The sequence below is a fragment of the Eriocheir sinensis genome, chromosome 50, assembly GCF_024679095.1.
Source record: "Eriocheir sinensis breed Jianghai 21 chromosome 50, ASM2467909v1, whole genome shotgun sequence".
NCBI lineage: Eukaryota > Metazoa > Arthropoda > Malacostraca > Decapoda > Varunidae > Eriocheir > Eriocheir sinensis.
The window spans coordinates 2,232,894-2,257,893 of record NC_066558.1 but is presented as its reverse complement, the minus strand read 5'-3'; the positions used below and the strand labels follow the sequence as shown (position 1 = coordinate 2,257,893).

General features: G+C 43.4%; 2 protein-coding genes across 2 annotated transcripts in view; both read left to right on the top strand.

Annotated features, from left to right (window-relative positions):
- The window catches only part of LOC126982209 (nucleic acid dioxygenase ALKBH1-like), a 4,653-nt gene extending 657 nt beyond the window's left edge, over positions 1-3,996 (top strand). Inside the window, 7 exon segments of the mRNA XM_050834096.1 lie at positions 196-340; positions 432-543; positions 1,344-1,500; positions 1,923-2,001; positions 2,332-2,477; positions 2,479-2,547; positions 3,070-3,996. Of these exon segments, the coding sequence (XP_050690053.1) occupies positions 218-340; positions 432-543; positions 1,344-1,500; positions 1,923-2,001; positions 2,332-2,477; positions 2,479-2,547; positions 3,070-3,940 (1,557 nt within the window). The 5' untranslated portion in view covers positions 196-217 and the 3' untranslated portion in view covers positions 3,941-3,996.
- A 2,902-nt stretch (positions 3,997-6,898) lies between these two features.
- On the top strand, positions 6,899-10,659 carry LOC126982025 (transcription factor Adf-1-like). The gene is made up of 3 exons (XM_050833745.1): positions 6,899-7,425; positions 8,897-9,074; positions 9,956-10,659. The coding sequence occupies exons 1-3, from the start codon at positions 7,290-7,292 to the stop codon at positions 10,287-10,289; spliced, it is 648 nt and encodes a 215-aa protein (XP_050689702.1). The 5' UTR covers positions 6,899-7,289; the 3' UTR covers positions 10,290-10,659.
- Positions 10,660-25,000: the final 14,341 nt, after the last annotated feature.

Here is a 25,000-nt window from a genome sequence, read left to right as displayed (position 1 = left end):
TAATTGTCAATGTTTCCATGTCATAGCAGTCAGAGAACAGAAATGTTTTTAGTTCTTTCTTAAATTTGGAGATATCCTTTGTTCTTCTAATGTCACACTGGTCCGACAAGCTCAAGGGCCGACGTGACAAAGATGAACTTTGTGGTCACGTTCAGCTACCACACACGCCCCAACTTTACTTTTATTGCCTTTCAGTCTGACCACCACCACCACCACCATGGACAAAGAGAAAGAGACAAAGACAGACGTGGACAGGTTCAAGGATGTCTTCAAGTACTACAAGAGGAGACAACCGCCACCAGACCTGAGTCAGGCCATTGATGTCGACTCATTAAGTGAGGTGAGGCCATCTGTGAGCTTGTCTGATGGGCATTTACCTGATAAACTCATCCATCTTTCCTCCCCTTCACTCCTGCCTCCCTCATCCACAGGTCACAGTGTTGCCAGCTCCCACAGTGTCAGAGGAGGACCAGCGGGCAGCACAGGTGTCAGGACTCATGCCCCCACACACCTGGGCCATCCACTCCCTCGTTAGGCACCCAGGTGAGACTTGGCAGCATTATTAAACTTTTGGTACACATCAGATGTCTTCATGGAATCTATACTTTGATAGTTCTTATGCATTTTGTCTTCTATCTCTAATATGTGTGTGTGACTGTATTGATTTAACATAATTCTATAATTTCTTCCACATAATTTTTTTTTTCTTCTGTATAATTATATATATGCATAATTCTCTGTATTTCTCCTTTAGATAATTTTCTGCTCCATATATTTCTCTGTATTTATCTTCTGTATTATTCTACATAAAGCTCTCTATTTCTCCTCTTTATATAATTCTGCATGATTCTTTGTATTTCTTTCATTTTATTCTCCGTAATTCTCCTTCATATAATTTTCTCTTACCTATAATTTTCCGTGTTTCTCTTTATATTTCAGCATAATTCTCACTATATCTCCTCCATATAATTTTCTCTTACCTATAATTTTCTGTGTTTCTCTTTATATTTCAGCATAATTCTCACTATATCTCCTCCATATAATTTTCTCTTACCTATAATTTTCTGTGTTTCTCTTTATATTTCTGCATAATTCTCACTATATCTCCTCCATATAATTTTCTCTTACCTATAATTTTCTATTTCTCTTTATATTTCTGCATAATTCTCACTTTATCTCCATATAATTTTCTGTGTATAGTTTTCTTTTCCATACAATTCATTGCATTTCTCCTCCATATAATTCCACATAATCTTCTGTATTTCATTTCACATAATTCTGTGTGTGTTATCTGCATAATTTTTTCTTCTATATAACCCCACCTGACCTCCCCCCCTCGCCAGGCCTGTTAGTGGTACGGAACCCCTTCACCCGCGCCGGGCAGTTGGCGTGGGCACGGCGTTGCCTGTGTGAGCTGCCCTGTGCCACCAACGAGACCAACCTGGCCTCACATGGCATACACCTCACCCCCGACAGGACCTGGTGGAGCCTCTGTCGCATGTACGGCACTGACTGGCACTCTTGGGTGGAGGGAGGCACTCTTGGTTCTTGGCACTCTCCTGTATTGCATCTTCTTGTTTTTAATTTGTTTTGTTCTTGTTTTTTGCAGTCTTGGTCATTATTTCTCTGCCCTGTTGCATTTTTTCTTTTTTCTTTTTGTTTGTTTTGTTTTTTTGTGTTCTTGGTCCTTAGCACTCTCCTACGTTGCATCTTTTTTACTCTTGTTTTTGTTTCTGCTTCTTCTTCTTCTTCTTCTTCTCCTCATTTAACATTCTAATTTTCCCTCATGGGGTTGGACAGGCTGTGAATGTCTCCCACTTTTGTCTTATTTTCTGCTTAATTTTTTGCATTATTGATCCTTGGCACTTTTCCATATTGTGACTGATTCGCTGACTGACTGAGCGGCTGTTATCTGCCTTCAGGAGTGAGGGCCGCAGGGGTGGGCTGAGGCACAAGCTGCGTTGGGTCACTCTCGGCTACCACCACAACTGGGACACCAAGGCAAGTGGAGTGTAGCATTATTTTCACCTCATCCACTGCCCTGTCACAACTGTCTTATGCAGGTAAAGAGAGGAAGGACGAGGGAGAAGACAAAACAGGAGAATGAATAAAAAGAAGGGAGACAGAAGAAAACAACGGAATGAGAAAAAGAAGAGGAATAGGACGATGATGATAGGGATGACGATAATGGCAGAAACAATAATGACACTTGCGACAGGGCTGTGTTCTCGGAAAAGCAATCGCAAAGCAGAATGAGCTCTAGGTTTAATTAATAGATTGATTCCTGGACTTGCTCTGTAGATAAATACATAAAACAATCACTCTTTTCAGGAATACAGCGAGGAGAGCCGAGGAGAGATGCCTGAGAGCCTGGTGGAGCTGTGTGGGGTGGTGGCGAGGGTGCTGGGGCTGGGGGAGGGGGAAGGTGCGGGAGTGAAGGAGGTGTTCCGAGCGCAGGCAGCCATCATCAACTACTACCCATAATGCCTTTGGCCCACACACTGACCACTCCGAACCATATGTTACCGCACCTTTGCTCTCGTTCAGGTGTGTGTGTGTGTGTGTGTGTGTGTGTGTGTGTGTGTGTGTGTGTTTTACAGCTTAGGAGACTGTTCAAGGACGTAAAGAAAAATAAAATATAAAAAGCCCGCTACTCACTGCTCCTGAATGTGTGTGTGTGTGTGTGTGTGTGTGTGTGTGTGTGTGTGTGTGTGTGTGTGTGTGTGTGTGACATCTCTGAATATGACCTCTCTCTCTCTCTCTCTCTCTACCCTAACCTCTTTACCTAACCTCTCTCTCTCTCTCTTACCTCTCTTTCTCCTAACCTCCCTTATACCTCACTTACCCCACCCTTCCTCTTACTCTCTCACTCTCTCACACACACACACCTCTCTCTCTCTCTCCCTCTCTCACTCACTCACACACACACACTAATCTTTCTCTCTTCCTAGCCTGTCTCACACTCACTCTCACACCTACACTCATCCTCACTCACTCTCACACCTACACTCATCCTCATTCACATTCTCGTTCACTCTTTCACTCACTCACTCTCTCTCTCTCCCACAGTTTCGGGCAGAGCGCAATCTTCCTCATCGGTGGGCAGACCAAGGCAAGCAAACCAAGTGCTGTTTTGCTACACAGCGGGGACTTGGTGGTGATGTCCGGACCCTCCAGACTCTGCTACCATGCCGTCCCGCGGATACTGCCCAGGGAGGAGTGGAGGAGGGCCAGGAGGATGAGGAGGAAGAAGGAGGAGGAGGTGGAAGAGGAGGAGCCATGGTTAACTGAATCTTGTGGACTTGGAAATGAAGATAAAAATGAAGATATGAATAGAAGAAAAGAGGAAAGTGAAGGTAAGAAGAGAAATGAAGAAGGAATGGAGGAAGATGAAGAAGATAAAGGGAAGAACAAAGAGAATAAAGATAAAAAGGATATGAAGAGAAGGAATGAGGAAATAGGAAGAGATAAGATTGAGGAAGATGAGAGAGAGAAAGAAGAGGAGAGAAAAGAAAGGGAAGAAATGGAAGTCGAAATAAAGAGCGAAGAGAAAGAAGATAAAGAGAGGAAGAAGAAGAATGAAAACAAAGAATGCCAACAGGAAGAATTGATAAAGGAAAAGAAGAGCGAAAGAGAGGAAGAAGAGGAGGATGAAGCAGAAGAACCAATAAAGAGGAGGAGGAAGACAGAAGAAGAAGAGGAACAAGGAAACAAAGGGAAAAAGAAGGATGATAATGGTGAAAACAATGAAAATAATGATAAGAGTATAAACAAGGAAAACAGTGATAGAAGTAATGAAAACAATGATATAGAAAACAGGGATAATGATGATGATGATGACGATGATACAGCAGACATCCTAGAGTACCTTCGTGAGTGTAGGATTAACATGAATGTCCGACAAGTCCTTCCCCCTGATAAGGACTCCCTCCCTTCATGACAGGACCCAAAGGAATAAAATAAAGGAGTTAAATAATGTGGGAGTTCACTGTATTCCTCTAACCACTTCATTATAATAGAAAGGAATAACACAAAGAATGAAACCAATATCTCAAGTTCATTAACCCGGTAACAGCGACAGGCCAAATTTGTGGCTTTACTGTATACCAGCGACGGGTCAAATTTGACTTTACCATGTACCAGTGATGGGCCAAATTTGTGGTTTTACCGTGTACCAGCGACGGGCCAAATTTGTGGCTTTACCGTGTACCAGCGACGGGCCAAATTTGTGGCTTTACCGTGTACCAGCGACGGGCCAAATTTTTGCCATGATATAAACCCCCCAAAATAGATGATGCATAAACTGATCACATGTGCGTTGATATATATATTATGAAATGGTTTGTGTGAGTGATGATTCTTTCTCATCGTTTTGCTTGGATGGGCCTTTAACCTAACCTAACCTAACCTAACCTAACCTAAGAAACATGATCCCCGCAGCTAACTGTTTAAAGTCATCTAAATCTTTACACATGACAAGGCAGGACTCTTATAATTCTCTACCACAATTATCTCCTGACTTTTCTACTTATTCTCTCTTCGTTTATTGCCACAACTATCTCCTTCCTTCCTTTCTCTTATCGTTCATTGTTAAAACTGTCTTATCTTCCTTCATTCCTTTTTTATACATGACAGGGCAGGACTCTTATAATTCTCTACCACAATTATCTCCTGACTTTTTTTCTTATTCTCTCTTCGTTTATTGCCACAACTATCTCCTTCCTTCCTTTCTCTTATCGTTCATTGTTAAAACTGTCTTATCTTCCTTCATTCCTTTTTTACACATGACAAGGCAGGACTCTTATAATTCTCTACCACAATTATCTCCTGACTTTTCTACTTATTCTCTCTTCGTTTATTGCCACAACTATCTCCTTCCTTCCTTTCTTTCTTTCCTTCTTTCTCTCATCGTTCATTGTTAAAACTGTCTTATCTTCCTTCATTCCTTTCTTACTTTTTTTTTCTTGCATCCCTTCCTCCTCCTCCTCCTCTTTCTCCACTCTCCTCCATTCCTCCCCCTTTTCTTGTCTTCCCTGCTCTTCCTTTTCCTTTCCTTCTCCTTCCCTCTCCTCCGTTCCTTCTTCCTTCCTTGTCCCTCTAAACCCGGGCAAATATTTCTCGCGGTATCCCATTAAAAGTAACCGAGGATACCATTTTCTGTGACGCTTCCTCTTCGGCGTTGAATGGACGACTAAAACAAAATGACTGACAGTAATGTGATATAGTGCTTTTTTTTTTTCCTAAAGGGAGATGAAACTAAATGCAATAAGGCAGAAGGAGATAATAATGGACCATTTTTTCCAAAGTAGAGGAATAAAATAAAGAGAAATAATGACTAAATGACACCAACGTGACCTACACACACACACACACACACACACACACACACACACACAGAGCGGCCTTGAGAGGGTAAAGAAGTTAATTATGTAAATGTGTGTGTGTGTGTGTGTGTGTGTGTGTTTCCCCGCCACGGACGCGGATGACGGACAAAATAATGCGAACGGACGCTGACAGTTAGAAAAAAAATAACGGATGCGAATGCGGATGCTGTTTAAATGAGCGAATGATATGCGGACACATGATACATCTCTTGTGTATGTATGTATGTATGTATGTATGTATGTATGTATTGAGGCTGGTATAGTATCTCGTAATTATGTATGTACGTGCGTGTGTGTGTGTGTGTGTGTGTGTGTGTGAATAAGTAGGTAGGAATGGAGGGAAACGAGATAGAGAAGGAGAGAAAAGGAAAGGGAGAGAAAGGGGAAGGAGGGAAGGGAGATATATGTAGGAAAGAGGGAGAAAAGGGGGAAAGGAATGGGAAGGATAGTATGTGTGTGTGTGTGTGTGGGTGTGTGTGATATCATTGACCTAGATCTGTCTGTTATACGCTTAGCAATAAACGAATCCCCTAACCCCCCCCCCTCTCTTCCCTCCACCTCCTCCTCTTCCTCTCTTCTCCTTCCCATTCCCTCCCCTCTTTCATTCTCATCCTTCTCAATCTTCCTTTCTTCCTCTCTCTCTCAGCGATTTTTCCCTCTTCTCTATTCCCTTTCCTCCTCTTCCTTTTTCTTTTCTTCCGCTTTCTCTTTTTCATGGACATTATTTTTTTTCCTTCTTCTTCTTGTTTGTAATGTGTCGATTAAAATTAAGAATAAATGAGGACGAGGAAGAGGAAGAGGAAGAAGAAGAGAGGAAAGAGAAAGGAACGGGAGAGGTAGGGAGAGTAATTGCAAGTAGATGAAAGGAAGGAGAGGGAGAAGAAAGGAATATGAGAAGAAAAGGAAGGAAAAGCAGAGGAAAGGAAAGGAGACGAAAGGAAAGAAGAGAGAAATGGAAAGATGAAGGGATAAATCAGAGAGGAAAAGTAGAGGAGTGAAAAGTTGGGGAAAGAAGAGGAGAAAAGGGAAGGGAGAGGAAGAGAAAGTAGAGGAGAGAAGAGGATTGAGGAGAAGAGAGGAAGGGAAAGACACCCCAACCTTGACCAACGCACACACACACACACACACCAGCTTTCCCTCACATCCACCAGTTACCCCCGCCCCCGCCCCGGTACCCAGAGGTCACCCGGGGCTGGGAAGGCTGCCCCGGCCCCAGCATCCTTCCCCCGCAGGTCTGCCATCCTTGCCTGGGGGGTCCTGTGTCCTACTCCAACTCCTGCCTCCCCCTCTCCTTTGCTTCCCCCCCTCCTTAGCCGTGCTTCAGCCGCTGCCACGCGTCCAGCCTCCCCCTGCAGCCCGCCCCCCCCACCTGGTGCGTGGCCTATCCCTGCCGCCCTCCCGGCCTCCTTCCCTCCCTTCCTTCCCCGCCGGCCCCTCATGAGCCACATCCTTCATTACCACCCGTCATGCCCTCTCTCTCTCTCTCTCTCTCTCTCTCTCTCACACACACACACGGCCTCCACCCTGCCGGCGCCACACGTTCTGATCGACAGCGGGGGCGGAAGGGCAACGCCGCCGCCGCCGGCGCGGTGGTGGAGGCGATCGCAAGGGAACAGCGCCGCCTGCACCACCACCATCACCGCCGCCGCCGCCGCCGCGGCGTAGAAGTGGAGATGCGTCGTTGTAGCGGCCGCTGCCCCCCGTCAGGGCGTGTCCCGGCCGCCCCCACGCCCCGGCCTCACGCCCTTGTGCGCGCCGCCCGCCGTCCGCCCCCGCCGCGGGTGACGCCGACAGCCGCGGCAGTTGTCGTACCGGGCCGCCAACGCCCGCAGAGCAGACGCAGTGGCGCGCCGCCGCCCGGGAGCCAGTGTCCAGCGTGTGTGTCCCGCCGCCGCCCCCGCCGCCATGAACCTGGACGAGCGGCTCATCATCGAGGTGCAGCAGTACCCGGGCCTGTACGACCAGACCAGCCCCGACTACCGCGACCTGCGCAAGAAGGAGACCATGTGGCAGGCCGTGGCCGACAGCCTGGGCCTGCACGGTAAGCCTGCCGCCGCCTTCAGCCTCTGCCCGCCCTGCCCCGCCCAGGCCGGGGCCGCCCTCACCCTTCCCCGCCTCAGCATCCTTCCTGCCCTGCCTCTCCCTGCACGCCATCTTCCCTCCCCCCTCCGCCTCCCCGCCCCACGCAGTGAACGGTCGTCCCGTGCACCTGACGCCTTGCCGAGGCTCTGCGCCCCGTGTCCCGCCGTGCAGAGCCGCGTGCACGCCACCGCCCGGCACGCCTTGCTGTCTGGCACCCCTCCGACACATAAGAACACAGGAAACTGCAAAGAGGCCGGGTGGCCTACAGGGCAGCTCCAGAACCCCCCAACTACTCACGGTGGGTGAGGTGTAGTTACAGGGGTGACAGGTAGAGGATTGATCCTCGTTATACCGGCGGTACCCAGGCACGCATCCAGCACCCCGTCACCTTACTGCACCCACACCTCACTGCCACCTCGTCCTCGTCCATGTAGCTATCCAGTCTACTCTTAAAACAAGCTATCGTCCCTGCACTAACTATGTGACTGCTGAGTCTATTCCATTCCCCCACCACCCTATTACTAAACCAATGCTTGCCTATATCTCTCCTAAATCTATACTTTTCTAATTTAAATCCATTACTGCGAGTTCTATCCTGTTGGCTAATTCTCAGTACTTTACTTATATCGCCTTTGTTGTAACCCTTGACCCATTTGAATACTTCTATCAGATCTCCCACTCTTTGGCTCTCTAGTGAATGTAAGTTTAGATGTTTCAGCCTATTTTGATATGGGAGGTTCCTCAGCCCCTGAATCATCTTGGTCATCCTCCTCTGAACTGATTCTAGCAAGTTGATGTCCATTCTGTAGTGTGGGCACCAAAAACTGGACAGCATAATCTAAGTGTGGCCTAACTAACGCTAAATAGAGTCTGAGGATGACCTCTGCACTCCTGTTGGTTACCGTCCTGTTAATAAAGCCTAATACCCTGTTAGCCCCATTCCTCGCACTAATACATTGCTTATTTAGTTTTAGGTCAGAGTTCACTAACACTCCCAAATCCCTTTCACACTCAGACCTGCCACACACACACACACACCCAGCCTCGCCTCGCCGCGGTGGCCGCAGTGGTGCCGCGTGTGTGTGCGGCGTGGCGGCGGCGGCAGCGCGGCGCCTCGCAGGCCGCCCCGCGACCCGCCGCGCCGCGCTGATCAATGCACGGCAACGCGGGAGGGAAGGCTTGAGTCCCCGCCGACACCCAGCACTGCACGTTTTCTGTGGTAGCTTTTCAAGGGGGGACTCCGGTGACCAAAATGCCTCATAACACACCTGTCCCTCTCCATCCCTGCCTTCGCTGTGTACCTGTCTTCAACCTTTCCATAATCAGACAAACCTTTCCCTCCCCACCCCTATCTTCGCTGTGTACCTGTGCCTTAGCCTTTCCATAATCAAGCGTCTAACACCTGTCCCTCTCCCTCTCCCCCTGTCCAGTCCGCGAGTGCCAGGCGCGGTGGCGCGTGCTGCGGGACAAGTTCGCTCGTGAGATGCGGAAGAACGTGAACGCGAAGAAGGCGGGAGCCAGCGCCCTGCAGGTGTACCAGGGCAGCTGGGCGCTCATGTCACACCTCATGTTCCTCACCTCGCACGTCAGGCACAGGACCGCGCAGGGGTGAGTGGCGGGCTGACGGACTCAATGACTGACTGACTAAATAATTGATTGATTGACTGACTGATTGAATAATTGATTGACTTGCTGACTGATCCTACTGACTGACTGAATAACTGATTGAACAACTGGTTACCCAACTGACTGACTGATTAACTGATTGATTGATTGACTGACCGACTAGTTCACTGACTGACTGATTGATTGGCTGACTGACTAAAATTGTAACTGACTAAATGAGTGACTGACTGATTGACTGACTGACTTACTTATTGATTGATTGATTGATTGACTGACTGACTGTCCAACTATCTGACTGACTAACTGACTGACTGACTTATTGATTGATTGACTGACTGTCCAACTATCTGACTGACTAACTGACTGACTGACTTATTGATTGATTGACTGACTGTCCAACTATCTGACTGACTGACTGACTAAATAATTAAATGACTAACTGACTGACTATATGACTGACACACACACACACCATTTACCCAATTTTCTTTTTTTTTCCTGATTGTCAAAAAATGAGTCACTTTATGGAATTAGAAAGAGAAAAATATAGAGAAACGTCACGAGAGAGAGAGAGAGAGAGAGAGAGAGAGAGAGAGAGAGAGAGAGAGAGAGAGAGAGAGAGAGAGAGAGAGAGATTACATAGACCAAAACTAACATTACTTCCCTTCCTCCTCCTCCTTTTCTTCCTCTTCCTTCTCCTCCTCCTCCTCCTCTACCACCATCTCTTCCTCCTTTCCCTAACCATCTCTTCTCCTCCTTCTCTTCCTCTTTCTCCTCCTCAACAACCATCTCCTCTCCCTCCTTCTCCTCCCTCTTCCTCATCCTCATCCCCTCCTGCTAAATTCCCTCCTCCTCCTCCACAGACCGCTGAAGAAGAAGACCCCCTCGGAGGCAGGCATCTCAGAGGAAGAGGAGGAGTGTGACCTTAGCGACGAGGAGCCTCCATCCCCGTCTCCCCCGTTGACCAAGAGGATCAAAACCGAAGTGGACTCGTACCAATCCTCGAAGGAATCAAGCGCACTCTGGCAGGGGACGCTGGAGTGGGAGGCGGACGCGGAGAGGTTGTTCTGCCTGTCGCTGGTACCCGTCATGCGCCGCCTCGACCCTGACAAACGCAGCCTGGCCAAGCTCCACATTCAGCGCCTCCTCCACAACCTCGAGTTCCCACAGGTCAAAGTGGAGTTGCGGAGTGGGTGACGCTAGGAGGGGGCTTTGAGTTAGGGGGGCGGGGGGGGGATTACTATTGTGTTTTTGGAGGGTGAGAAGTGACCTAACCTGACCTCACCTACATGTCTTTTGTTTTGGGGGTATTATTTTTTTTTGGAGGAAGTTAGAGAAGTAACCTAACCTGACCTGACCTCACCTGGATGTCTTTTGTTTCTGAGGTATTATTGTATTTTTGAGAGTAAGAGAAGTGACCTCACCTGACCTCACCTGGATGTCTATTGTTTTGGGGTATTATTCTATTTTGGAGGAAGTAAATGAAGTAACCTGACCTGACCTCACCTGACCTCACCTGGATGTCTTTTGTTTCTGGGTATTATTGTATTTTGGAGGGAGTAAGAAGTGACCTAACCTGACCTGACCTCACCTGGATGTCTTTTGTTTCTGGGGTATTATTGTATTATGGAGGAAGTAGGAGAAGCAACCTGACCCAACCTGACCTTCTTGTGTCGGGTCAGTCCTGGGTGGAGGAGAAAAAGGGGACGCCCACGTAGCTCATGGTAGAGGCAAGTAGATCGATCCTGCTGGGAGGGACTTGAGATGGATTTGTAGCTGCAAGCGTTAGCTTGTTCTGGTCAGGGGGTGGAGCGGCGAGTGAGTGAGCAACAAGGACGTCCCTGGGTGTACGCTCCCATTAGTTAGTTGGTTAATGGTGGAGGAGAGTGTGGGAAAGGTTTGGGAGAGTTACGTGAGATTGTTTTGTTGTTTTGTTTTCAGTGAGAGACTTGGGAACCCAAGACCTGATATGGAAGGTGAGGAATATGCAACAAAATGGAAGGTAAAAGGTTAATTAAATAAATCGTTCTGACAGGTGAACACAAACAGGTAAGTGAGGCGAAGGTGAGGGGAGGCGAGGGAACGGATTGCCTCCATGATAAAGGTAAACTAATAAGGAAAGGTAAATATAACAGTTAATTCATACATGGAAATTCACTTATAAGGAAAGGGAAAGGAAAAAAATAAGTGAATTCGTACCTGGAAATTCACTTATAAGGAAAGGGAAAGTAAATTCATACCTGGAAATTCACTTAGAAGGAAAGGGAAAGTAAATTCATACCTGGAAATTCACTTAGAAGGAAAGGTAAAGTAAATTCTTACCTGGAAATTCACTTAGAAGGAAAGGGAAAGTAAATTCATACTTGGAAATTCACTTATAAGGAAAAGTGAAGTAAATTCATACCTGGAAATTCACTTATAAGGAAAGGTGAAGTAAATTCATACCTGGAAATTCACTTAGAAGGAAAGGGAAAGTAAATTCATACCTGGAAATTCACTTAGAAGGAAAGGGAAAGGAAAAAATAAGTGAATTCGTACCTGGAAATTCACTTATAAGAAAAGGCAAAGTAAAAATAACAGTTAATTCATACTTGGAAATTCACTTATAAGGAAAGGTAAAGTAAAATAAGTTAAATCATACCTGGAAATTCACTTATAGGAAAGGGAAAGTAACTATACCTGGAAATTCACTTAGAAGGAAAGGGAAAGTAAATTCATACCTGGAAATTCACTTAGAAGGAAAGGGAAAGTAAATTCATACCTGGAAATTCACTTAGAAGGAAAGGGAAAGTAACTTCATACCTGGAAATTCACTTAGAAGGAAAGGGAAAGTAAATTCGTACCTGCAAATTCACTTAGAAGGGAAAGTAAATTCATACCTGGAAATTCACTTAGAAGGAAAGGGAAAGTAAATTCATACCCGGAAATTCATTAGAAGGAAAGGGAAAGTAAATTCATACCTGGAAATTCACTTAGAAGGAAAGGGAAAGTAAATACCCGAAATTCACTTAGAAGGAAAGGGAAAAATTCATACCCGGAAATTCACTTAGAAGGAAAGGAAAAATTCATACCTGGAAATTCACTGGAATAAGGAAAGGAAATTCATACCTGGAAATTCACTTAGAAGGAAAGGAAAGTAAATTCATACCTGGAAATTCACTTAGAAGGAAAAGGAAAGTAAATTCATACCTGAAATTCACTTAGAAGGAAAGGAAAGTAAATTCATACCTGGAAATTCACTTAGAAGGAAAGGAAAGTAAATTCGTACCTGGAAATTCACTTAGAAGGAAAGGGAAAGTAAATTCATACCTGGAAATTCACTTGAAGGAAAGGAAAGTAAATTCATACCTGAAATTCACTTAGAAGGAAAGGGAGTAAATTCATACCTGAAATTCAATTTATAAGGAAAGAGAAAAGTCAAAATAACAATGAATTCATACCTGGAAATTCAAGCAGGTAGACGACAGGTAGTGACTTCAATGACACGGGGACTGAAAAAAAAAAAAACGACCAAATAAAAAAATACAATAGTAACAAATCAGATCAATAAATAAAACATAAAATGACAAATAAGTGAGTAAAGTAAGGAAGGAAGAGGAAACAGGGAAGAGTAGGAAGGAGGAGGAGGAGAAAGGAAGAAACTACAAACGAAAGAAGAGAGAGAGAGAGAGAGAGAGAGAGAGAGAGAGAGAGAGAGAGAGAGAGAGAGAGAGAGAGAATTTACAACAGACGGAAAGGGAGGAAGAAAGAAAGAGAAAACCGTCAAGAAAGAACTAAGAAAGGAAATAAGATAAAATACAAGAGGAAAGGAAAGGAAAAGCCACAAAAGAATAAGTGAAGGAAGGTAGAAGAAAGGAAGAAGGGAAATACAACACAAGAAAGGAAAGAAAGAAGAGAAGAAAGGAAAGGAAATAAGAAAAAGGAAAGAGGAAAGGAAAGGAAAAGCCACAAAATAATAAATGAAGAATGACAGAACAAAGGAAAAAGGGAAATACGATAACGAAAATAAGGAAAGAAGGAAGGAGCAAAGGAAATTCAGATGGAGAGGAAACACAATAGGGAAAACAACCCCTCAGCCTCCCACCTCTATCTCCCTCTCATACGATACCACAAAAAAGGAAAGAAGGAAAGAAGAAAGGAAATTCAGATGAAGAGGAAACACAACCCCTCAGCCTCCTACCTCTATCTCCCTCTCATACGATACCACAAAAAAGGAAAGAAGGAAGGAAATTCAGTTGAAGAGGAAACACAACCCCTCAGCCTCCCACTTCTATCTTCCTCTCATACGATACCACAAAAAAGGAAGGAAGAAAGGAAATTCAGTTGAAGAGGAAACACAACCCCTCAGCCTCCCACCTCTATCTCCCTCTCATACGATACCACAAAAAAGGAAAGAAGGAAGGAACAAAGGAAATTCAGCTGAAGAGGAAACACAACCCCTCAGCCTCCTACTTCTATCTCCCTCTCATACGATACCACAAAAAAGGAAAGAAGGAAGGAAGAAAGGAAATTCAGTTGAAGAGGAAACACAACCCCTCAGCCTCCTACTTCTATCTTCCTCTCATACGATACCACAAAAAAGGAAAGAAGGAAGAAAGAAAGGAAATTCAGATGGAGAGGAAACACAACCCCTCAGCCTCCCACCTCTATCTCCCTCTCATACGATACCACAAAAAAGGAAAGAAGGAAGGAACAACGGAAATTCAGATGAAGAGGAAACACAACCCCTCAGCCTCCCACCTCTATCTCCTCTACATACGATACCACAAAAAGGAAAGAAGGAAGGAAAGAAAGGGAAATTCAGATGAAGAGGGAAACACAACCTCAGCCTCCTACCTCTATCTCCTCTCATACGATACCACAAAAGGTAAAAGGAAGGAAGAAAAGGAAATTAGATGGAGAGGAAACACAACCCCTCAGCCTCTCCCCACTTATCTCCCTCATACGATACCACAAAAAGGAAAGGAAGGAAAGGAAATTCAGATGGAGAGGAACACACAACCCTCAGCCTCCCACCTCTATCTCCCTCTCATACGATACCACAAAAGGAAAGAAGAAGGAACAAAGGAAATTCAGATGAAGAGGAAACACAACCCCTCAGCCTCCCACCCCATCTTCCCTCTCATACGATACCACAAAAAGGAAGAAAGAAGGAACAAAGGAAATTCAGTTGAAGAGGAAACATAAACTCCCTCAGCCTCCCACCCTCTATCTTCCTCTCATACGATACCACAAAAAAGGAAAGAAGGAAGACAAAGGAAATTCAGTTGAAGAGGAAACACAACCCTCAGCCTCCCACCCTCTATCTCCCTCTCATACGATACTGCATGCAAAAAGGAAGAAGGAAGAAACAAAGGAAATTGATTGAAGAGGAAACTGGCCTCGCCTCCACCTCTATCTCTCCCTCTCAACACGATACCACAAAAAGGAAAGAAGAAGAAAGAAGAACAGATGAAGAGGAAACACAATAGGAAAAATAACCTCAGCCTCCCACCTCTATCTTTCCTCTCGATCAACAAACAGGTGTTGCGTTAGCCAGCAACTGCAGGGAAGCAACGTGCCTCTGCTTAATAAGGAGAGCACGGAAGGCAAAGGGACAAAGGGCAGATTGAGATGCCCATTCCTGTCACACCTGAGAACCGTACAGGAAGAAGACAGGTGTGCAGGAGGTGTGTGGTGGTGGTGGTGGTGGTGGTGGTGGTGGTAGGTAGTAGTAGGGGAGGAGGAGGAGGAGGAGGAGGTTAGTTTAGAGTTGGAGTTAGGTTAAGAAGAAGTCAATAGTTGGGAGTTAGGTTTGTAGTTGTAGTAGTAGTAGTAGTAGTAGTAGTAGTAGCAGTAGTAATGATAATAATACCAAGAAAAAGAAGAAAAAAACAAGAAAAAGAAGAAAAAGGAGGAAAAAAAGAAAAGGAAGAACAAAAATGGAAAAGAATCAGAATCAAAATCAGAAAAAGAAAAAGAAGAAGAAAAGAAGAAGAAGAAGAAGAAGAAGAAGAAAGCAGAAGAAGAAGCAGAAGACGAAGAAAAGGAAAAACACTACTACTACTACTACTACTACTACTACTACTACTACTACTACTACTACTACTACTACTATTACTACTACTACTACCACCACCACCACCACTACTACTACCACCACCCATATCACCACAACTACTACTACTACTACTACTACTACTACTACTACTACTACTACTACTACTACCACTACTACTATTACAGCTGCTACTGACCTCCTATATGAGTTAGGAATTGTGGCTGATAACCTTTTACTTATATATTTTTTTATTTTTTATTTTTTCGTGTGTGTTTTGGGGTTAACGATCTTGGTTTTTGTGTCAGGCCAGGTAGGTTACACACACACACACACACACACACACACACACACACACACACACACACACATGTGTTTTGTTCCCATTATTATTCTTTCGCCTGTAGTAGTAGTAGTAGTAGTAGTAGTAGTAGTAGTAGTAGTAGTAGTAGTAGTAAGAGTAGTAAGAGTAGTAATAGTAGTAGTAGTAGTAGTAGTAGTAGTAGTAGTAAGAGTAGTAATAGTGGTAATAGTAGTAGTAGTAGTAGTAGTAGAATAGAAGCAAACTGGGGATTGAAATTAAACACTATTGATGGAAAGAGAATATAAGAAAAATAAGTAAAATAAAAATAATAAAAATAAGAATAAAAAAAAAACAAGATGAAAGTAAGCCCATTAATCACTCCACGTAAACAAACAAACACAAAACAAACACACAATACAAAACACGCTCACTCGAAGGATGAATCATAAAAGCACACACAAACACACAAGAAAAAAATAAAAATAAGCAAAAAAAAGATAAACAAGAACTACACACACACACACACACACACACACACACACACACACACACACACACACACACACACACACACATGTAATAATAGGGATCGGAGGAGTAAAAAAAATAATAATTAAAACAGTAAAATAAAACAGAAAACAAAAAAAAAAACATACGAGAGGAAGAACACAAAATCTAAACTGGGAAAAATTAAAAAAAACTAATAAAAAACAGGAAAAACGAAGAATGTGAAACAAAAACAAGGAAGAGAATAAAAAACGAGAAAAAACAGAAAAAAACATAGAAATTAAAACACACACAGAAGAGGGTAAAAAAATATATGAAAACAGGAAAAACAAGGAAGAAACAAAGGAAAATAAAAGTAATAAAATAGATACAAAATAAAACAAATAAAAAAAGAAAAAAAACACAGAAAAGAGTAAAAAGCGAAACAGACAAGAAATACGAAAGGAGGAAGAATGCAAAAAACAAAACAAGGAGGAGGATAAAAAAAAAAAACACAGCATAGTAAAAAAAAAAATGATAAAACGAAAAGAGGAATAATACAAAAAAACAAAACAAGGAAGAGAATAAAAAAAACACCAAAAAATACAAATAAAAACATTAAATAAAACAATAAAACACAGGGGTAGCTAAGGAACAGGAGTCTGGAAAGGTGAAAGGTCAAGAAAGGGAGAAAGGAGGCAGGTAACAGCTAATAAGGTTACCTGGATACACACACACACACACACACACACACACACACACACACACACACACACACACACACACACACACACAGAAACAAAACAAACACGTATTATAATAACACACACACACACACACACAGAAACAAACACGCATATAATCAGTGACATACATACATACATACATAACACACACACACACACACACACACACACACACACACACACACACACACACACACACACACACACACACACACACATGCCACAGACGTAAGCAGCATGAGAGAAAAGAATGGTTTGTTTTGTTGAGAGAGAGAGAGAGAGAGAGAGAGAGAGAGAGAGAGAGAGAGAGGATCAAATGAGAAAAGAAAGGAAGAAATGAGTATATCAAAGATAAAGAATCTCTCTACCCACATCAGTTCCAGGAGAGATAATTCAGCTTTTTCTCCTCCTTCTTTTCTTTCTTCTTTCTTTCATTCTTTCTCTCCTTTCTTTTTGCTTTTCTTCTGGTCGCGTGATTCAAGAACATCTTAACACACACACACACACACACACACACAGCACACATACACACACACACACACATATTGCATTCCACACACACACACACAGACATACACACACATACTACATGAACCCACTCCCCCATGCACACACACACACACACACACACACACACCTGGTCTTAATCAATGCAACTGCAGGTGTTGTGAGGGCATGTCAACATGCACACACACACGCACACACACACACGTGCCTGAACGTGCCCTCCCAGCCCCTCTCTCTCCCTCTCTCTCTTTGAAGTGTGGGGAATGGCCAAAGAAAGAATGAGGAATGGAATGGAGGAGGAGGAGGAGGAGGAGGAGGAGGGAAGAAACAGAGGAATTGAAGGAGGGAGGGGAGGAGAGGAGGGAAAGGACAAGAGGGAAGCAGGAACAGGAATTAGAAGAAAGGAAGAGAGAGAGAGAGAGGAGGAGGAAGGAAAAGAAGAGGAATAAGGGGAGGAAAGGGAAAGGAAAAGGAGGAAGAGGAAAAGGAATAAGAGGAATGGAAGAGGAGGAAATAGGAAAAGAAGAGGAAGAGAGCAAGAGTGCATAAACTGAGAACAGAAGAGAAGAGAGAGGAGACAAAAGAAGAGATAAGAGGAGGAGAAAGAAGAACAAAAATAAAGAAGAGGAGGAGGAGGAGGAGGAAAAAGAGGAATAAAGAAGAAGGAAAAGAAGAAGGAAGAAGAAGGAGGAAGAGGAGACAACGAAAGAGAGAAGGAAGAGAAGAAGAAGAAAAACAGAATAGAGGAAGAAAAGAACAGGAGAGAGAGGAGGAGAGAAGAGAGAAGGGAGGAAAAACAGAATAGGAGGAAAGAGGGAGGAGGGAGAGAAACAAGGGACAAGCAGGAATAAGAGGGAGGGAGAGAAAGAGAGAGGGAGAAGAGGGAGGAAAGGGAGGGAGAGAGGGAGGGAGGGAGGGTTAGGAAAGGTGCCGGGAACATCTGGAATGGTGGGAATGGAGGGAGGGAAGGGAGAGGGGAGGGAGGGAGAGAGGGAGGAAGGGAGAGAGAGAGGGACAAAGGGAGGAAAAAGATGAAGCGACAACCTCTCTCTTCTCTCTCTCTCTCTAGTAGTAGTAGTAGTAGTAGTAGAGAGAGAGAGAGAGAGAGAGAGAGAGAGAGAGAGAGAGAGACAAGTAGTAGTAGTATGAGTAGTAGTAGTAGTAGTAGTATGAGTAGTAATATTAGTATAAATAATAATAATAATAATAATAATAATAATAATAATAATAATAACAACAACAACAACAAAAGACAATCGTTCCCAGCATCCTCAAATGAACAAAGAGAAAAAGAAAAAGAAAAGAAAAAAAATATAAGAATTAACAAAGACAAAGATCAAGAAATAAAAGAAAGAAAAAAGAAAAAAAGAAAAAAGAAAGAAATCAGATAAAGAAAAAACAAAAGACCAACAGGAAGACGATTAATGAGAGAGAGAGAGAGAGAGAGAGAGAGAGACCGGAAGTATATGTGTGGAAATAGACTGAATAACGGCATTTGAAGAGGAGGAAGAGGAGGAGGAGGAAGAGGAGGAGGAGGAGGAGGAGGAGGAGGGGGAGGTCAAAAAAGACACAAGAAGAAACAGATGAGGAAGGGCAAATCTCTCTCTCTCTCTCTCTCTCTCTTCTGTATCTTTTTCACTTCAATTTCCCTTTCTCACTATTTTGTTTCTCTCTCTCTCTCTCTCTCTCTCTCTCTCTCTCTCTCTCTCTCTCTTCAATTTCCTTCTCACTATTTTCTCTCTCTCTCTCTCTGTCTGTCTGTCTGTCTCTCTCTCTCAATTAATCTCAAGAATCATTAGAGAGAGAGAGAGATAGAGAGAGAGAGAGAGAAAATCAGTCCTGTCCCTCCCTCCCCTCTACTCTTTCCTCCAGGCTACCTCTTTCCTCCCTTCCCTCCCTCCCTCCCTTCTTCCCTTCCTTCTCCAACCATGTTATTACAGAGAGATGGATTATAAGGAGGAGGAGGAGGAGGAGGAGAACATGAAGAGGAGCAGACTGGATGGAGTAGATCATCTCTCTCTCTCTCTCTCTCTCTCTCCCTCTCTCTCTCTCTTCTTAGGTGGAGACTGAAAGAGAAGAGAAAGAGAAAAGAAGGAAGGATGGAGGATAGAAATGAACGAAAGAAGGAAGGAAGGAAGGAGAGGAAGGAGGAAATATATGAAAGAAAGAAAGAAAGAATAGGCAGAGAAAAGGAATGAAAAGAAAGGAAAAGAAGAAAGAATAAAAGAAAGGAGAAAGACAGAATAGGGAGACAGAGGAAAAGAATGGAGGAGATAAATAAATGGAGAGGAAAAATGTTGGACTGGAAGAAAGGAAGGAAGGAAAGAAGGAAGAGAGGAAGACAAAGGAAGGAAGGGAAGGAAGGAAAGAAGGAAGAGAGGAAGAGAAAGGAAAGGAATGGAAGGAAGGGAAGGAAAGAAGGAAGAGAAAGGAAAGGAAGCGGAAGGAATGGAAGAGAAGGAAAGGAAGGAAGAGAAGGAAGAGAAAGGAAGGAAGGAAGGAAAGAAGAGGAAGAAAATAATAAAGAAAAATAAACAAGAAAAAAAACAAACGACTCAATAATAAAATAAAAACAAAACATAGAAAAAAAAACGAAAACAAAACAAAACAAAAAACACTTCGAGGGCAGATGCCAATGACGTTACACACACACACACACACACACACACACACACACACACACACACACAAACACACCCACCCCTCCCTCCCCCCCATTACCACCACCAATAATAATAATAATAATAATAATAATAATAATAATAATAATAATAATAATAATAATGACGAGTAATTTTAACACATTGGCGAAGGTTTTTGGGAAGTAGCTTTTCTTTTTTTTTTTCGCTTGGATTTGGCAACACTGTAAACCGGTTGCCAATTGTCGAGTGGCGGATTTTATAGTTTTCAATTCTTGCCCAATCTCTCTCTCTCTCTCCATTCTCTTTATTTTTTCTTTTAATTTCATTTTACATTATTTTCTTCTTTTCTTTCTTTTCATATTTTTTCTTTGTCCTCTCTCTCTCTCTCTCTCAGGTCAGGTAGGCATACGAAGAACAAGGAGGAGGAGGAGGAGGAGGAAGAGGAGGAGGAGGAGGACGAAGAACGAGGAGGAGGAGGAGGAGGAGGAGGGAGAGGAGTTAATTATGGAAGAAAGAAAATAAAGAAAATGATGAGAAAAAGTAAGAAAAAATTATAAATAAAAAAATAAGATTTTTTTTAGTAACCAAGAAATTAAAGAAAATATTAACTCCATTTTTTTTCTTACATTTCTTCTTCCTCTTCCTCTTCATCCTCCGCCTCCTCTTCTTCCCTATCTTCCTCTTCCTTTTTGCTATTTTATTTTTCATCTTTACATTTCTTTTTCTCTCCCTCTTTCCTTCTCTCAGTTCCATTCTTCCCTTCTCTCTCTCTCTCTCTCTCTCTCTCTCTCTCTCTCTCTCTTATCTTCATTATTTTTCTATTCTCTCTTCGTTAAAGTTTCTCTCTCTCTCTCTCTCTCTCTTATCATATTTTCAATTTTAAGAGAGAGAGAGAGAGAGAGAGAGAGAATGAAGAGCTTGATATACGTAAAGAAAGACAAAGAGAAAGGAGCTGGAGCAGAGAGAGAGAGAGAGAGAGAGAGAGAGAGACCATAGAAATAATAATGATAATCAGAAAGCAATTATATTTTCTCCTCATTTGAGAGAGAGAGAGAGAGACTTTGTGAGAGAGGCTCCTTGTTTACATCTGCTTCTCTCCTCTCTCTCTCTCTCTCTCTCTTAGCGTCACCCTCCGGCTCTCTGATGGCGTCTCTCTCTCTCTCTCTCTCTCTCTCTCTCTCTCTCTCTAATAAATGAAGAAATAAAGGAAGGAAACAGAAAGAGGAGGCGGAGGAGGAGGAGGAGGAGGAAGAAGAAGGAGAAGAAGAAGAAGAAGAACAACAACAACAACAACAACAACAACAGAGAGAGAGAGAGAGAGAGAGAGAGAGAGAGAGAGAGAGAGAGAGAGAAAGTGATCTACATGTTACCTCACCACCCTTTTCCTCTCCCCTTTCCTCCCTCTTCCCTCCTTCCTCCTCCTCCTCCTCCTCCTCCTCTTTTTCCTCCCCTATGCTACCCACGCCAAACCGCTTAAATGCATAACACACCTGTACACAAAACACACAGGTGACAGAGGACCCTAATTAAGACATCACACAGGTAATACATCCATAACACATACCACACATGCAACACTAGGTCATAGATGTTGTATATGTGTTACTGACTATGCGTATAACCGGTGTCAAGTGTGTGCATTTCAACACGAACATAAAGAACTATAGTAACCATTTCCACGTACATGAGAGTTAGACACGTACACAGGGTTGCGAAATACGTACATGAGGGTGGTGTAGTCTCACGTACACGCACATACACGTACATGGAAGGGGTACACATGTGGAAGGGTTGATGTATCGGGGTTGTAGGGGAAGGAAAGGGAGGGAAAGGGAAGGGAAGGGAAGGAAAGGGGGGGGGGCGTGCCCTTAGGGGGAAGGGGAGAGGGAGGGGCCCTTTGTTGCCTCTCAAACAGGTGGTGTGTGTGTGTATGTGTGTGTGTGTGTGTGCAAAGGGGCGGTGTTGCACGTCAAATCAAACAAACCATAAGAGAGAGAGAGAGAGAGAGAGAGAGAGAGAGAGAGAGAGAGAGAGCAAAGAAAAATGGTAAACAAGAAAAATTAAAAATAAAAATTGAAAAAAAAAATTTGAGAAAACAAAGATGAAAATAATAAATAAGAAAAATAAAAAAGTAAGAAAAGAAGAGAGAGAGAGAGAGAGAGAGAGAGAGAGAGAGAGAGAGAGAGAGAGAGAGAGAGAGAGAGCATATAAATGAACCTAAAATTCAATGGATGATCTTCGAATCCAGAGAGAGAGAGAGAGAGAGAGAGAGAGAGAGAAGGTGAAAACCTATTGCGAAACTTGACTGACAGACTTGCTCGGTAAAGGAAATGCCAGGAACCCCTCTCTCTCTCTCTCTCTCTTGAGCAAAATTTTGAGGAATAAGCAGAAAAAAACATCGACGAAGGAAGGAAAGAAGGGAAGAGAAGGAAGGAAGGAAGGAAGGAAGGAAGGAAAGGAAAGGAAGGAAGGATGGGAAGGGAAGGGAAAGGAAGGGGAGAGGAGAGAAGGGAAGGGGAGATGAGAGAAAGGAAGGGAAGGGAAGGAAGGAAAGAAAGGGAAGATAAGGGAAGGGAATAAAGAAAGAGAAGGGAAGGAGAAGGGAAGGGAAGGGAAGGGAAGGAAATTGTAGAGAAAGAAGGAAAGAAAGGGAAGATAAGGGAAGGGAATAAAGAGAAAGAAGGAAGAGAAGGAGGGAGGAAGGAGGAGGAAAATAGTGAATAAAGAGAGAGAAAGAGAAGGGAAGAGAAGGGAGGAGGAGGAAAGGGAGGGAGGAAAATAGGGAATAAAGAGAGAGAGAAAGAGAAGGGAAGAGAAGGGAGGGGAGGGAAGGGGAGGAAAGGGAGGGAGGAAAATTACATATATGGCAACACTGCATTTTGACAGCATCCTCCCTTCCCTCCCTTCCTCCCCTCCCTTCTCTCCCATCCTACCACCCCATCCGCCTTCCCTCCCTCCCTCTCTTCCTTTCCGCAAAATACAGACAGCGTAGCGAGAGAGAGAGAGAGAGAGTTATTTCCTCCTCCCTTCTTCCCTTTCCTCCCTTTTCCATATGGCGCAATTTTGTAGTAGTAGTAGTAGTAGTAGTAGTAGTAGTAGTAGTAGTAGTAGTAAAAGTAGTAGTAGTAGTAGTAGTAGTAGTAGTAGTGGTAGTAGTAGTAGTAATAATAATAATAATAATAATAATAATAATAATAATAATAATAATAATAAGTAAATAAATATATAAACGAGAGAGAGAGAGAGAGAGAGAGAGAGAGAGAGAGAGAGAAAGAGAGAGAGAGAGAGAATTAACATTTTTTCCATCATTTTCCAAGTGTGGTTCCCTACACACACACACACACACACACACGCACACACACACACACACACACACACACACACACACATTCATTTTTTTATTTTATTATCTCTACCGTTATCTAGTACATGCATATATATTCTCTCTCTCTCTCTCTCTCTCTCTCTCTCTCTCTCTCTCTCAGTATCTAACAGTGAAAATAACAATGCATAATATATCTAAATTATTATCTCTCTCTCTCTCTCTCTCTCTCTCTCTACCGGAAATGAATAATTATAAATAGGAGTCTTTGTCTATGGAGGGAAAGCGGAGAGAAAGGAGGGAGAGAGGGAGGGAGGGAGAGAAAGGGAGGGAGGGAGGGAGGAAGAGGGAGGGACAGAAGGGAAGAATATCGTTTTAGAATAATGGAAAAAGGAAGAGAAAGGAGGAAGAGGAGGAAAGGGGAATAAAGGAGGAAGAGGAGGAGGGGGAATAAAAGAGGAAGAGGAGGAAGGAATAAAAGAGGAAGAGGAGGAAGAGGAGGAAGAGAAAGGAGGAAGAGGAGGAAGATAAATAAAGGAGGAAGAGATGAAAGGGGATAAAAGAGGAAGAGGGGGAAGAGAAAGGAGGAAGGGGAGGAGAATGAAAAATGAAAGAGGAAAAAAGGAGGAAGAGGAAATAGAATAAAGGAGGAGAGGTAAGAGAAGATTAAAGAAGGGAGCAAGAAGGGAAGAGATCTAAAGGAAGGGAAGAAGAGGGGAGGAAGATAAATGAGAAGAGGAGGAGGAGGAGGAGGAGAGGGAGAAAGAGACAAAGAAAGACACTAAAAATAAATAAATATATGAGAGAGAGAGAGAGAGAGTGAGAGAGAGAGTGAGAGAGAGAGAGAATCAATACATAATGAGGAAATTATCGATTTTGGAGAAAGGAAAAAATCTGGACCATGAGAGAGAGAGAGAGAGAGAGAGAGAGAGAGAGAGAGAGAGAGAGAGAGAGAGAGAGGCCCCGCTGCACACGACTCTAGCTCATCCCTATACTGGCCTAATCCCTAATGCAAGAGTTAACCAGCATCTTCACTCCCTCATCCTTGCGCTGTCCAAATCCTTTATGCAACAGTTAACCAGCGTCTACATTCTTTCATCCTTATACTGTCCAAATCCCTGATGCAAGAGTTAACCAGCATCTTCACTCTTTCACCCCTATACTGTCCAAATCCCTTATGCAAGAGTTAACCAGCATCTTCACTCTTTCACCCCTATACTGGCCAAATCCCTGATGCAAGAGTTAACCAGCATCTTCACTCTTTCGCCCCTGTAATGTTCAAATCCCAAGTGCAAAAGCTAACCAACATCTTCACTCTTTCACCCGTATACTGGCCAAATCCCTTATGCAAGAGTTAACCAGCATCTTCACTCTTTCACCCCTATACTGTCCAAATCCCTGATGCAAGAGTTAACCAGCATCTTCACTCTTTCACCCCTATACTGTCCAAATCCCTGATGCAAGAGTTAACCAGCATCTTCACTCTTTCACCCCTATACTGTCCAAATCCCTGATGCAAGAGTTAACCAGCATCTTCACTCTTTCACCCCTATACTGTCCAAATCCCTTATGCAAGAGTTAACCAGCATCATTCTTTCATCCTTATACTGTCAAAGCCTGATGCAAGAGTTAACCAGCATCTTCACTCTTTCATCCCTATACTGGACAAATCCCTGATGCAAGAGTTAACCAGCATCTTCACTCTTTCACCCTGTAATGTTCAAATCCTGATGCAAGAGTTAACCAGCATCTTAACTCTTTCACACCTGTAATGTTCAAATCCCTTATGCAAGAGTTAACCAGCATCTTCACTCTTTCACCCCTATACTGTCCAAATCCCTGATGCAAGAGTTAACCAGCATCT